The sequence below is a fragment of the Sorex fumeus genome, unplaced genomic scaffold (assembly GCF_029834395.1).
Source record: "Sorex fumeus unplaced genomic scaffold, SorFum_2.1 ptg000122l, whole genome shotgun sequence".
In the NCBI taxonomy this organism is placed as follows: Eukaryota; Metazoa; Chordata; class Mammalia; order Eulipotyphla; family Soricidae; genus Sorex; species Sorex fumeus.
In genome coordinates this window covers 49,989,989-50,002,714 of record NW_026606179.1, presented here as the reverse complement: position 1 = coordinate 50,002,714, position 12,726 = coordinate 49,989,989, and the positions used below count along the sequence as shown (strand labels likewise).

The window sequence follows — 12,726 nt, the reverse complement described above, 5'->3', positions numbered from 1 at the left end:
ATCAGGCCACTTCTCAGGGAGCCCAGGTGCGGGAACAGGAAGTGGATGGACCAGGACACAGAGAGCTCAGTGAAGGAGAGGACTGGTTTATCCATATTGAGGGCACCTCTCAGCTTGGTCAGACGGGGACAGGTCCAGGAGGCTTGGAACAAATCCAAAGGTGTTTTAGTGAACGGCTCTCCCTGTATCAGGGTTTCCTGAAGAAAATAATTGTTGGGTCTGAGTGACAATGCAGAGGTTAACACACAGCCAGCCCAGGTTTGTTCCCCAGCACTACTTATAGTCCCCCAAATACCTGTAGGAGTGACTACTGAACACAAAGCCAGGAGTAAGACTTTAGCATGGCTGGATGTGCCTCCACAAAAATAAATAAAATTTCTTTCCAGGCCTTTTGCCAGTCTGGAAATCACATTACCAGTTTTGTGACCTTGTAGTACTTAGGGCTAGTGCTTCATGAAGTGCTGAAACTTGAACCCAGGACCTCACTCAAGCTCTGCTACATGAACCACGTTCCCAGTCCACGGAAACTATCTTGTGTGAAGGATTTTGGCCCAGATCTAACCATGATCCCTCAGACGTTGGGTCCTGACCTCACCCCCTACTCAATCCTTTAGAGCAGCATTTCTCAACCAAGGTCACAGTGAACTGTGGGCACCCCAGGTATCCCAAGGAGGCCACAGATGAGATTAGCATAAATGGAAGTCCCTGGCACAAGACTGGGAGTCCAAACAAAGTTAGAAGGAGGCAATGGCAGGGGAAATGTCGGGAAATACTGTGTTGGTGCTCAGAGGATCATAAAGGATGCTGCGGATCGAACCTGGGTCAGCCTTGTACAGGGCAAACGCACTACCTGCTGTACTATCTCTCTGGCCCCCAAATTGCATTTTTTTCTTTTTGGGTCCCACCAGTGATGCTCAGGGGTTACTCCTGGCTCTGCGCTCAGGAATTACCCCTGGCTGTGCTCAGGGAACCATGTGGGATGCTGGGAATCGAACCTGGGTTGGCCGTGTGCAAGGCAAACACGCTACCCGCTGTGCTATTGCTCCAGCCCCCAAATTGCATTTTTATTTATACATATCAGCGACGGGCCAGAGAGCATTTTTCAAACAGACAACCTGGGTTCCACCCAGCACTACATGGTCCCCCGAGCACTGCGCGGGGAGTAGCCCCTGAAACCTTTGTAGGGTGTTGCAACAAAACACAAACTAGAGTGTTTGGGTAGATTATGGACCCCACACCAAAAAATAAATACGGAATAATTCTGTTAGTGAAAACCTGCTCCTGTGAGCAGGGGCTAAACATTCGTGGAATAGTTGACACATTGGGGTTGGAGGATAGTACAGCAGGCAGGATGCTTGTCTTGCACGTGGCTGCCCCGGGTTCGATCCCTGCCATCCCATAAGGTCCCTTGCGCCCCTCCAGGAGGGATCCCTGAGCACAGAATGAAGTCCTGAGCACCGCCAGGAGTGGCCTCAGATCAATATACCGACTGTTTCCGCACAGGTTGCTTTAGCTGCAGGGCATGAGCTATGTATGCTCCTGTTACTCTGTCCCTCCTGGGTGCTATCAGGAAGAAGCGGGTGGTGTCGCCAGATTCCACCGGTTGCTTCTGACGCAGCCAGGCTGGGTGCAGGGCGCGAAGTGCCACGACCCGACGCTAGTGGGCGCTTTCGCGGACGCGAGGCGGGAAAAGGAGGTCGCCCCCTGGCGTCGGCTCGGCGAGTCCCCGTGCGTCCGTCGGGTCCCCACCCCGAGCCGTTGTCGGCTGGTGCCCCTGGACTTTGCGACTGGCCCCTGCTGCTTGCCCAGCCCCGCGCGTCATGCAGGTCCCCGGTCTCGACGCCCCCCCCCCCCCCAGGCGCTCGCCCCGTGACTCGTGCTGCGTCTGCTGCCCCTGCTGTGGCTGTCGCCGATGGCGAGGCCCGACACCCGCTCCCAGACCACGTCGTCGTCATCAGGAGTCCCCGGCTTCCTGGCCCGCACCGACACGCCCAGCGGCGCGACCACCCCTGGCGCCCCTAGTATGCAGCTCCTGCAGGAGCGGGCGCAGGCCCTGATGCGGGATTTCCCACTCGTGGACGGGTGTGTAGATAGATGCTCGTGCAGGCCTCGTGGCACGGGGAGACCCCACCACTGGCCCGATCCTAGGGAATTTCCCTCCTAGCTGTGCCCCCAGAGAAGCCCTCCCCGTGCACCGTGCCTGGCAGGGTGGGGGCCTGGGCCCACCTCACTCTGCTCCTGCCCGACCTAGCCACAGCAACCTGCCGCAGTTCCGGAAACAGCTGTTGGAGAACAGGCTCCAGGATGTCAACCTGTGCCACTTCAGCCACAGCCTGGACGGCCTGAGGGACAGCCTTGTGGGTGCCCAAGTACCACGGGGCCACGCAGGGGGCCAGGCCTCTGGGTGAGGAGTGATCAGAGGGCACTTAGCTCTCACATGGCTACTGAGGAGTTGGGGGTCTCAGAGGCCATGATCGGTCACCACAGGGAACTCAGGTTCTGTGGAGACTCAGAGAGTGCCCATTGGGTGCTGCTCCCCCCAATGCCACCTTCGCCTTGGGGCGCTCACAGAGCACAGGCACAAACAACAGGCAAGGATGTTCCCTGAGTCCATGGTCTGGCCATTGGTAAGCAACCTGATCAACCAGGTACCAGGAGTACCATGGAGGGCCACTGACCCACATGGATACAGGGTATATGTGCAGTGCAGTGGAGGACGGGGGACCAAGGGCATTGGAGATCACCCCGCTCTCATTCTGTACTCCAGCCTTCCCCCAGTTCTGGTCGGCCTACACCCCGTGCCAGACACAGCAGGGGGACACTGTGCACGGCACGCTGGAGCAGATCGACTTCATATGCCACGCATGCACCTCCTGCAGTGAGCTAGAGCTGGTGACCTGAGTCCATGGTAGCGGGCTGGCGAATGAGGGGCAGGGAAAGTTCGAGGTGGGGGGTTGTCACAATTGTGGTTTGAGTCCTCGCCTTGTGATTACTCCCTCACTTAGGTCTGGAAGACACTCAAAAGGCGGCCTGCCTGATCAGCGTGCACGGCGGCCACTCACTGGTCAGCAGCCTCGCCATGCTTCGAGCCTTCTACCTGCTGGGTGCGTGTGCCCTGGTGCTCACGCACACCTGCAGCACGCCCAGGTGAGCCAGCCTGGTGCCTGTTGGGGCGCCGGGGGGAGGGGGGAACTGGGGGAGCAGAACTGCCAGCTGGCCCAGGTCCTCACTAGAGATGGGGTGACTGGGCAGATAGGGGGACAGCAGGACCCCTCCCCCCAGGCTCTCGATGGCCAGGACATGTGTGTCCTGCAGGGCTGAGAGCTCCACCAAGTTTTGAGAGCACCTCTACACCAACTAAAGAGCACCTCTACACCCGCCAAAGTGGGCTGACAGGCTTCAGCGATGTGAGCACTCCCGTTCCCCCTCCTCCCTGCAGGTCCCAGCACACATAGGCATCCTCCCCCTCCTCCCCCACCCCCTGCAGCGAAACCTGTCCCTACAGCAGGTGCTATGGGAGATGATGGTGGACTTGTCCCACGCGAAGGACGCTTTGGCGCAGCAAAGCCTGCGGGTTTCGGAGGCCCCCGTGATCTTCTCCCATTCGGCTGCCAGGGCCGTGTGTGACTCTGTACTCAACGTGCCTGATGACACCCTGCGACTCCCAGTGAGCCGGCTCTCCTGCCCTCCAGCCCGGGACGAGGCAGGCATCCTCTGAAGCGGCCTGCCAAGACCCTGCTCACCCCTCGACCCAAGGCTGGTTAGCCAAGCCATCTTTGCCATTCAGGGCCCCCATGAGTTCCCTGCAGGCACAGGACCCAGAGAGAAGGCACGTTTCTATCAGATGCCCCAAGGCCCTCACCAGTAGGCCTCTCTGAGTGTCCCTGTGTTGATCCCTACAGAAGCAGAACCAGGGCGTCATCATGGTGATGCTGTCCATGGGGATGCTCCACTGCAACCTGTTGGCCAACGTGTCCACTGTGGCAGGTGAGCCCTATTTTTTTGTGTGTGTTCTGGTGTTTGGGCCACACTCGGCAGTGCTCAGGGCTTACTCCTGGCACTGTTCTCAGGAATCACTCCTGGCAGGGCTTAGGGGACCACACGGGATGCTGGGGATCAAACCTTGGGTACAAGGCAAGTGCCCTACTCTCTGTACTATCGCGCTGGCCCCATGAGCCCCATTTTGACTCTGATGGTAACTCCAGCTTGGGCCTGGGGCTTCTGGGGCTGTCAGGAAGGTCAGGAACTCTAGCATCCCTATTGGCAGTGGGCAACTGCTCAGCACACCAGGGTGTGCCACCCAGATCTGTGCCCGAGTCCTGCAGATGGCTCTGAAGAGCAACCCCTCAGTTCCTTAGTCTCCCTTTTTTGGTTTTATTTTGGGGCCACACCCAGCAATGCTCAGGGGTTACTCCTGGCTGTACACTCAGGAATTACTCCCAGCAGAGTTCTGGGGACCAGGAAGCAAGGTGTGCGCAAGGCAGATGCCCTACCTGCTGTCCTATCTCTCCAGGCCCCCAGTCTCCCTTTTGCTTGCCATCCTGAACTGTTCTCATCTCCCCACTTCATTGGACAGGACAGACAAAATCCCCACCCCCAGCTCTTGGAGGTCCCAGCAGCAGCACCGTGGGGTGGTTCTGGAAGGTCCATTGTAGGCCCAGAGTCCAGTGTGCAGCCTCTGCAGAACTCGCACCTGGCCAGGACACCTGTGGCAGTGACTCTGTGACCTGGAGCGGTGGGCAGCGGCCTTGGCCAGAGACTACCTCCAGCCCAGCTGCTTAACCACTGCTTAACCTTTGTAGATCACTTTGTCAGATTTTTTTATTTGTTTGCTTTTGGGTCACACCTAGCAACGCACAGGGGCCACTCCTGGCTCTGCACTCAGGAATCATTCCTGGCAGTGCTCAGGGGACTATATAGGAGGCTGGGAATCGAACCCGGGTCGATTTGCATGCATTTGCATGCAAGGCAAATGCCCTACCTACTGTGCTATGGCTTCGCTCCAGCCCCTGTAGATCACTTTGACCACATCCGGGCAGTCATTGGATCGGAGTTCATTGGGATTGGCGGAAGTTATGATGGGGGTGACCGGTGAGTGTGCCCCTGGGTCTGCCTTGTTCTTTGGTCTCAGGTCCCCGTCCTGTGGGCCTCCACCCTTCTGGCCTCGACCCAGGCTCTGGTTCCAGCGCACCTGACATTTCCCTATTCCTGGGGCCCTGTTGTTGGACTTTCCCCAGGTCCTCGTGGGCCCAAAAGGACTGACTGGCTCCAGGGCAAGTCCTCCCCTCCCCCGGCAGTGCTCTCTGTCCAGCACCTGCTCCGGCTTGCAGTCCCATGTTCAGGAGCTTCTATGGGTGCAGTGAGCAGCCCGAAGAACCAATCTGTGGTTTCTGGGACCGGGGAGGCGGGGGTCGGGGAGACAGTGGGCCCCAGACCGGAATCAGCGCTGAGGCCCCATGCTGGCCGGCTGGTGTCCACATACCCGGTTCTGATAGAGGAACTGCTGAGACGCGGCTGGAGTGAGGAGGAGCTCCAGGGCGTCCTTCGAGGAAACCTGCTGCGGGTCTTCAGCCAGGTGGAACAGGTGGGCTGGGCCGGGCCAGCAGATGATCAGCGGTGCATGCCGGTGGGGGGGGGAGGCCTGTGGGAGGCACTGACCACTCAGCATCACCCCCAGGTGAGAGAGAAAAGCCGTGGGCAGAGTCTTGCAGAGCAGAGCAAGTTCCCAGGTCAGCACATGGAGTGTCTTGCCAGTCCCACCTCCACGCTCAGCAGAGGGGACACCCGCCCAGGAGGAAGTGGTCAACCAACCAGGTGCTCCAGAGGCCTATAGAGACCTCCCCGCATCTCGTCATCAGCCTCGTGACTTTGGCCACCTTCGCTGCCTTCATCTTGTGGTACCGGTGACCCGGACCTCTCTCCAAGGTCACCACAGCCGAGTCTCATGCACTCCTGCTCTTCATCGGCAGAAGCATAAACATAATAAATGTTTTCTGCATGCACCCGGAGGGAGTGTCCTTTGTTCTGTGTGGGGGCAGCCAGTGGGCTCTTGGGTGAGGGGTCTGGTCTAGCTCCAGCCACTCCAGGCAAGTGGTCACTCTTTGCCTCCAGCTGTCAGGAAAGACAGGCATCTTCCCTATTATTTTTATTATTGCTATGAAATGTGACCATGATCCGTGATGTATTCGATATGCCAAGAACAGTAACAACAAGTCTCACAATATGTTACTGGTGCCCGCTCGAGCAAATCAATGAACAACGGGAGGACAGTGCTATAGTGCTACTATGAAATTTAATTAATTTAATTATTATAGGGACCAGAGCAACAGTGCAGTGAGGTACTTGCCTTGCATGCAACTGATCTGGGTTTGATCCCTGGCACCACCTATGGTTCCCCAGTCCCCATCAGGAGCGATTCATAAGTGCAGAGCCAGGAGTAAGCCCTGAATACTTCCAGATGTGTCCCCTATCACTATCACTATCACCCCATTGTTCATCGATTCTCCTGAGCAGGCCCAGTAACGTCTCCATTCGTCCCTGTCACATGCTAGTGTAGTCCGATGACATATTGGGGGCTCCTTCAGGATCAGGGGAATGAGGATCATTCATTGTTACTGTTTTTGACATATCAAGTACACCGTGGTTAGCTTATCAGGTTCTGCTGTGTGGGTGGGATACTCTCAGTAGTTTGCTGGGCTCTCCAAGAGGGATGGAAGCTTTTGGGGCAGCCTTTAATCACCTTTACACGAATATAAGCGGGTTCCTAGTCAGGCATATAGGCGGGTATGATACTCTCAGTAGCCTGCTGGGTTCTCTGAGAATGAAAACTAGAGAGTAAGAGGTCTAAAACTCTAAAACCGGGAGCTTGGTTTTAGAGTCTCTGGATCCTGGCCGTTGATGGGGTTACATGGCAGTTGGTGGGTGTAACTGTCTAGCTACTGGAAGGTGGGGGAGCTGGGTGGAGGAGGCCCGGCAGTCCCGAACTGAGCAGGCTTGGAGATCTCAGCCCTGGGTCCCGCACACCTGGGTTCCTCTGCCGGTTCCTCGTCCAAGCGTGTGGAGAGTGGTCTCAGCATGGCTTTGGCCCCTAAACTTTTTAAAACATTCGTTATATTTTGGGTCACATATTTACAAAGTTAGCTTTGTGGTTGGGTGTTTTGGGGGAATGGGGGTATGCGTACCAAATTACCTTGTTTGAAGGGCAAAATAAAACTGAAGTAGAAAAGATAAAGGTAACCCCAACATGCACTTACTGCCCTGGTGACCCAGAGGCCACCTATAGCTATGAGAAGCAAATATAAGGTTTAGCTCTCCTTGTCACAATGTCACTGTGTCGCATGTATGCTTGTCACAGAGATACTCTGCCAGGCCAGATTCAGGGGCCCCCTTCTTGCACAAGTTGTTTACATGGTCATCCAGTTCTTTTTTTTTTTTAATTGAATCATCATAGGATAAACCATTACAAAACTGTTCATGATTGGGTTTCAGTCATACAATGCTCCATCACCCATCCTCCCACCAGTGCACATTTCCCACCACTGTTGCCCCAAGCTTCCCTCTGACCATCCCCCAACAAACCACCACCACCTCTGCCCCCCGAGCCTGCCTCTATGGCAAGCACTTTTTTTTCTCTCTCTCTCTCTCCTTTTGTGTAGTATGGTTTGCAATACAGATGCTAAGAGGTCATCATGTTTGTTCAGGGAGTTCAGTATTTTTATCGCAAAGGTATAGCTGAAGTAGCTTTTTTAGGTGGGTGGCAGCTTTGGGGTGGAGAAGTGACTGCCAGGGCATCCGGAAGTATAGGGAAGTGGGAGAAGGTAACTCATTTCAACTCTAAGAAAAGCCTGGAGATTTCTTTCACAAAACCCGCATACCCGAATTTTCAGCAGATTATATCTCTGTGAGGTCTGTCCTCAGATGGTGGAGTCCGGCCAGTGGCATGGCAGAAATTTTGGATTGTGGGAGGAAGTGGCTGCTGTGTGCCCTGTTTGGGCCAGCACTGGGCTATACCACTCCCCTCTGATGTTCCCTGGATTATTCAGCCATGCAAGGGTTTGAGATTTACTGCAGCTTTTTTTTTATCTCAAGATTTATTTATGGGTCTCTGGAGCAATAAATAAAAGCTAGAAAAGCTTACATGGTGACTCCTGGAGCCTCCGGGAGTATAAGGGAAAGGGGGGAGGTAGCCCATCCCAACTCTGAGAAAGCCTGGAAATTTCAGTCACAAAACCCACATACTGAATTTTCAGCAGGTTAATTTCTCAGCAAAGTTCATCTCAAGAGGATGGGGTCTGGGTGGGGAAATGGCATATATTTTGGATTGTGGGAGCAAGCAGCTGCCAGGAGCCCTGTTTGGGAGGACACTGGGCTAACCCGCTCCCCCTCCGATGTGCCCTAGATTATTCAGCCTGCATACCACCAGTTCTTTGATGGGCTTCACCTGCTTATCCAGGGAATGAGTCTTTTTTGTCTGTGGCCAGTTGGTGTAATTTGGGTAGTGGCTGACTCATACTTTTCTCCAAGTGTAATGTACTCCATCTCCTTGGGCCTGGGTTTTGGATCTGAAATAAGCTCTTCCCACTGCAGTGCTTCTGCAGCTTCATCAGCTTCTCGACATGTCCCATGATCTCATGAGACTTATGAAGAGAATATTGGGCAAAGTTCTTCAAAGCCACACCATCACGGACAAAATAATGAGACAGACATGTAGATGCAGGTGGCGTAAAGGTCTACTGGTCTGTTGGTGAACGGTGGCCTCAGTCCTGCAAGTAGCTCTGGCATGGTGGTCATTACGCCCTGGTTGTTATGCTGTGGCCAGGGCTTCGGGTGGTCTAGAGCGGCTTCAAGGGGAGGATCGTAAGTTCTGAGCCACACAGGTAGGAGAAGAGCGCTGGACACCACGGACCTCTCTGCACGTTTGACTGGTTTGTATTTTTTGTTTTGCGGGGGGGCTACATTCAGCAATACTCAGTGTTTACTCCTGGCTTTGTTCTCAGGATCTCTCCTGGCAGTGCTCAGGAGTGATATATGTGGTGCTGGAGAGCAAACCTGGGTCAACTGCATGCAAGGCAAGCGCCCTGCCCACGGTACTATCGCTCCGGGCTGGAGCAATAGCATAGGGGGGGAGGGGGTTTGTCTTGAATGCCAACCCAGGTTCAATTCCTCCATCCCTCTTGGAGAGCCCGGCAAGCTACCGAGAGTATCCCGCCCGCATGGCAGAGCTTGGCAAGGTCCCTGTGGCATATTCAATATGCCAAAAGCAGTAACAAGTCTCACAACGGAGACATTACTGATGCCCGCTCGAGCAAATCAATGAACAACTGGAGAACAGTGCTACAGTGCCCTCCCAGTCCTCAGTCCCACAGCGACCTCTATGTTTAAGGTTTTGACATGCACAATTACCACACCTCAGCACTTTGGTGAAAGTGCCCAAGACCCTCCATGTCCACCAGTCTCTTTCACTTCCAGTTCACCTCTTCATTCCCCCACTCACTTGGTGTTATTTTATAATCCAGGGCCAAGCAAAGTGTTCTTTTTTATGTGAGGTTGTGGGGGCTACTCTGCTGGGTTCAAATCGTGGTCAAAGTGTATACTCAGCCTACTGAGTGCTTTCCAGCCCCTTACTGTATTCTTTTTGTTATATTGGGGTAACAACCAGCATTGTGCAAGGGATACTCCTGGCTCTGTACTCAGGGGTTACTCCTGGTGACGCTCAGGGGATTATTTGCAGTGCCAAGAATTGAACTTGGGTCAGCAGCATGTGAAGCAAGTGTCTGAACCCCATACGATGTTTCCAGCCCTTCCGTACCATATTCTTCTCTGTGTTTTTATTTGGGGGCCACACCTGGCAGTGCTCAGGGATTTCTCCTGACTCCACACTCAGGCCTGTGCTCAGGCCACTCCTGGCAGTGCTTGGGGTTCAGGCAGTGATCCAGGGTAAGCTCTGTACTTGCTGCATTGTTGCTCTGGCCTTCTGTACCATATTCTCCTTCTATTTTGGTCACATTCAGTAATGCTCAGAGGTTATTCCTGGCTCTGCACTCAGGAATGACTCCTGTCGGTGCTCGGGGGACCACATGGCATGCTGGGGATCAAACTTGGGTTGGGCACCTTACCCACTTTACCATTCATCCAACCCATCTATACCATATTTTTATGCTAAAATCCTGGACCCACAGAAGTGTTCAGTGCCATCTCATTAATGAGTGCGGCATGGGTTCTCAATCTCTCCCTGAAAGGTTTAAATGGATTTTGTTTGGGGGCTATACCCGGCAGTGCTCAGGGCCTACTCCTGGCTCTGAACTCAAGGATCACTCCTGGTGGGCCTCATGGCGGGGGAGGGGGGTGGAACGGGATCATACGGGGTGCCAAAAGTTGAAGCTGGGTGCAAGGTATGCACCCTACCCACTGTATCCATGCTTTGGCTCCTAGAGTTATCTGGGAGAGGGTGGCTAGTGACAGGAAAGGGGACATGAGACATTTCTGGGTCGCAAAGAAAATGTCGTATCGTGATCTGGATGTTGGCTTTAGGGGGTGCTCATTTCATCTCTTCTACCATACCAACTTACAGTCTGTCAAATTTCCCCTGCCGGCTTCCCTCTGCTGCTGTCTTCTCAGTGGCCAGGAAGCATGCCTGCACCTGGCTGTGCTGCTCCCAGTTTTATCTTGCTGCTTGCCTGGGCTCATGTGCCAGGCCGTTAGGCCCACAGGCTTGATGTGGGCGGTGCTCACTCACCCAGGGGGGCACTCCTGGAGTTGTGGTGCCTGTGGGGGTCGTGCCCCTTTAATGGCTTGCACACACCTGGCCAGTGCAGCTGGTGATCACTAAGGGCTGCTGGGGTCCCATAGCGTAGCTGCCAGGCACCAACAGCAGAACCCACAGCACAGTGTGGCGCCAGGAGCTGGTCTCTCGCCTTGAGCTTGCAAGTCAGATGCTCGAAGCGCCTTAGCTATTCCTCAGCCCCTGGGCTTTCCTTTTCCCCCCGATTCTTTCTTTATTTTTATGGGGGTGGATGGGGATCACAGTGATGTTCAGGGGCTATTCCTGACATTCCCCAAGGTTCAATCCTGGCAGTGCTCAAGGGGACATGGGGTGCCAGGGATTAAACCCTGAGATGTGCTCAGCCTTTAAACCAGCTCTGGCCAGCCCTGATTTTTTTCCTCCTTTGTCTCTTTCTTTCACTCTTTCTTTGTGGGGTAAAGGTTGGGTTACACCCAGCCCAGCTTTGGGATTACTCCTGGCTCTGTGCTCCAGAATCACTCCTAATGGTGCTCAGGGGACCTAAATCATTCCTGATCAGGCACCTAAACTTCTGTACAATCTCTCTGGAACTTTCTTTTTCTCTTTCTTAGTAGTAGGAGGGATTGAACTCAGGGCCTCACTTTACCACTGAGCCACAGACCAGACCAGAAAGGTCGTTTGTTGATTTCAGTTTTTGCCTTTGGGCCACACACTGCAATGCTCAGGATTACTCCTAGCTCTGTGCTCAGGATTGCTCCTACCGTGTGCAAGACAAGTTCCGTATTCCTTGTGCTATCTCTCTGATTCCAGAATGTTTTATTTATTTTTTGGCTTTTGGGTCACAGCCAGTGATGCTCAGGGATTAATCCTGGCTCTGCACTCAGGAAGCACTCCTGGCGGTGCTTGGGAGACACGGGTCAGCCACGTGCAAGGCAAATGCCCGACCCACTGTACTATGACTCTGGCATCAAAGTCATAGTCATTTTAAACTTAAGAACAATTAGGCACCCTTATTTTATTTATTTTTGGTTTGGGGGCCACACCTAGCAGTGCTCAGGACTTACTCCTGTCTCTGCTCAGGGATCACTCCTGGAGGGGCTCAGGTGATTATATGGGATGTCGGGGGGTCAAACCCGAGTTGGTCGTGTGTCCTTCCCGCTGCACTATCACTCCCACCTTCTCTTTAACTGTTTTTGGGGCTATCCTCAGCATTACTCATCCCTGAAACCCAGTCTGTGGTTTGATGGTTCCATCCATAGGCACCACTGCACTCAGATGTGCCCCTGAGCACAGAGCCAGGAGTAGTGTGGCCCCCACACCAGCCAACCAACCAACCAACCAAAACAAAATCACATTGAAAGCAGGAACTGAGGATACCAAAGTAACAGGGTCAAGGAGGGAGGGACAGGAACAGCATTAATCAAAGATGCTGCCAGTTCCCTGCTCCCTGCACTGGGAACTTGGAGGGGCAGGTGCTCAAGGGACACCCCAGGAAGGAGGATGGGGGCGTGTCAGGCTGCTGGAGGGCAGTGTGTCCAGGGTTAAGAGGAGGGGTTCATGGGGTGGGCACCCGGGTGGCATCTTCTGCCCGAGAGTGAGGATGTGAAAGGACTGAAACATCTGTGCCTGGAGAGGAGCGGGGCGCAGGGTCTTGTGGGCCTGAGAGGTGTCTGGGCCGTGCTGTGGCTCTACCCAGGGCAGGCGGTGCTGCAGGCCTGTTTGGAGGCGCTGCTGAAGGAGGATGACTTGGCGCCGGGAGCTGGCTCGCAGGATCAGCCGCTGTCCCTCCGACGGGCCAGGGGAGGGGGGCGCAGAGTCAGCGGTCCTGCCGGATGCTTCTAAGACTCCAAAGTCCCGAGCCCCATGACAGGGCGGAAAAATGGGAGACGGGAGAAGTGAAAGAAGCCCTGGGGTGCCCCGATAAGAGACCCAAGTTGAAAGGACTGACTAGATGTTTCAGATAAGCCAACAAGGTCAGTTATCTG

At 54.5% G+C, this 12,726-nt stretch overlaps 1 protein-coding gene across 1 annotated transcript; it reads left to right on the top strand.

Moving 5' to 3' along the window:
- Positions 1-1,873: 1,873 nt before the first annotated feature.
- LOC130043714 (dipeptidase 3-like) lies at positions 1,874-5,907 on the top strand (the record flags this gene model as incomplete). The annotated part of the gene is given in 11 exon segments (XM_056136130.1): positions 1,874-2,082; positions 2,252-2,369; positions 2,779-2,908; positions 3,006-3,147; positions 3,335-3,407; positions 3,506-3,667; positions 3,903-3,987; positions 5,016-5,091; positions 5,452-5,584; positions 5,678-5,729; positions 5,834-5,907. Coding segments are annotated over 11 exon segments (1,254 nt in total), but the record flags the coding sequence as incomplete, so codon positions are not given.
- Between the last annotated feature and the right edge of the window lie 6,819 nt (positions 5,908-12,726).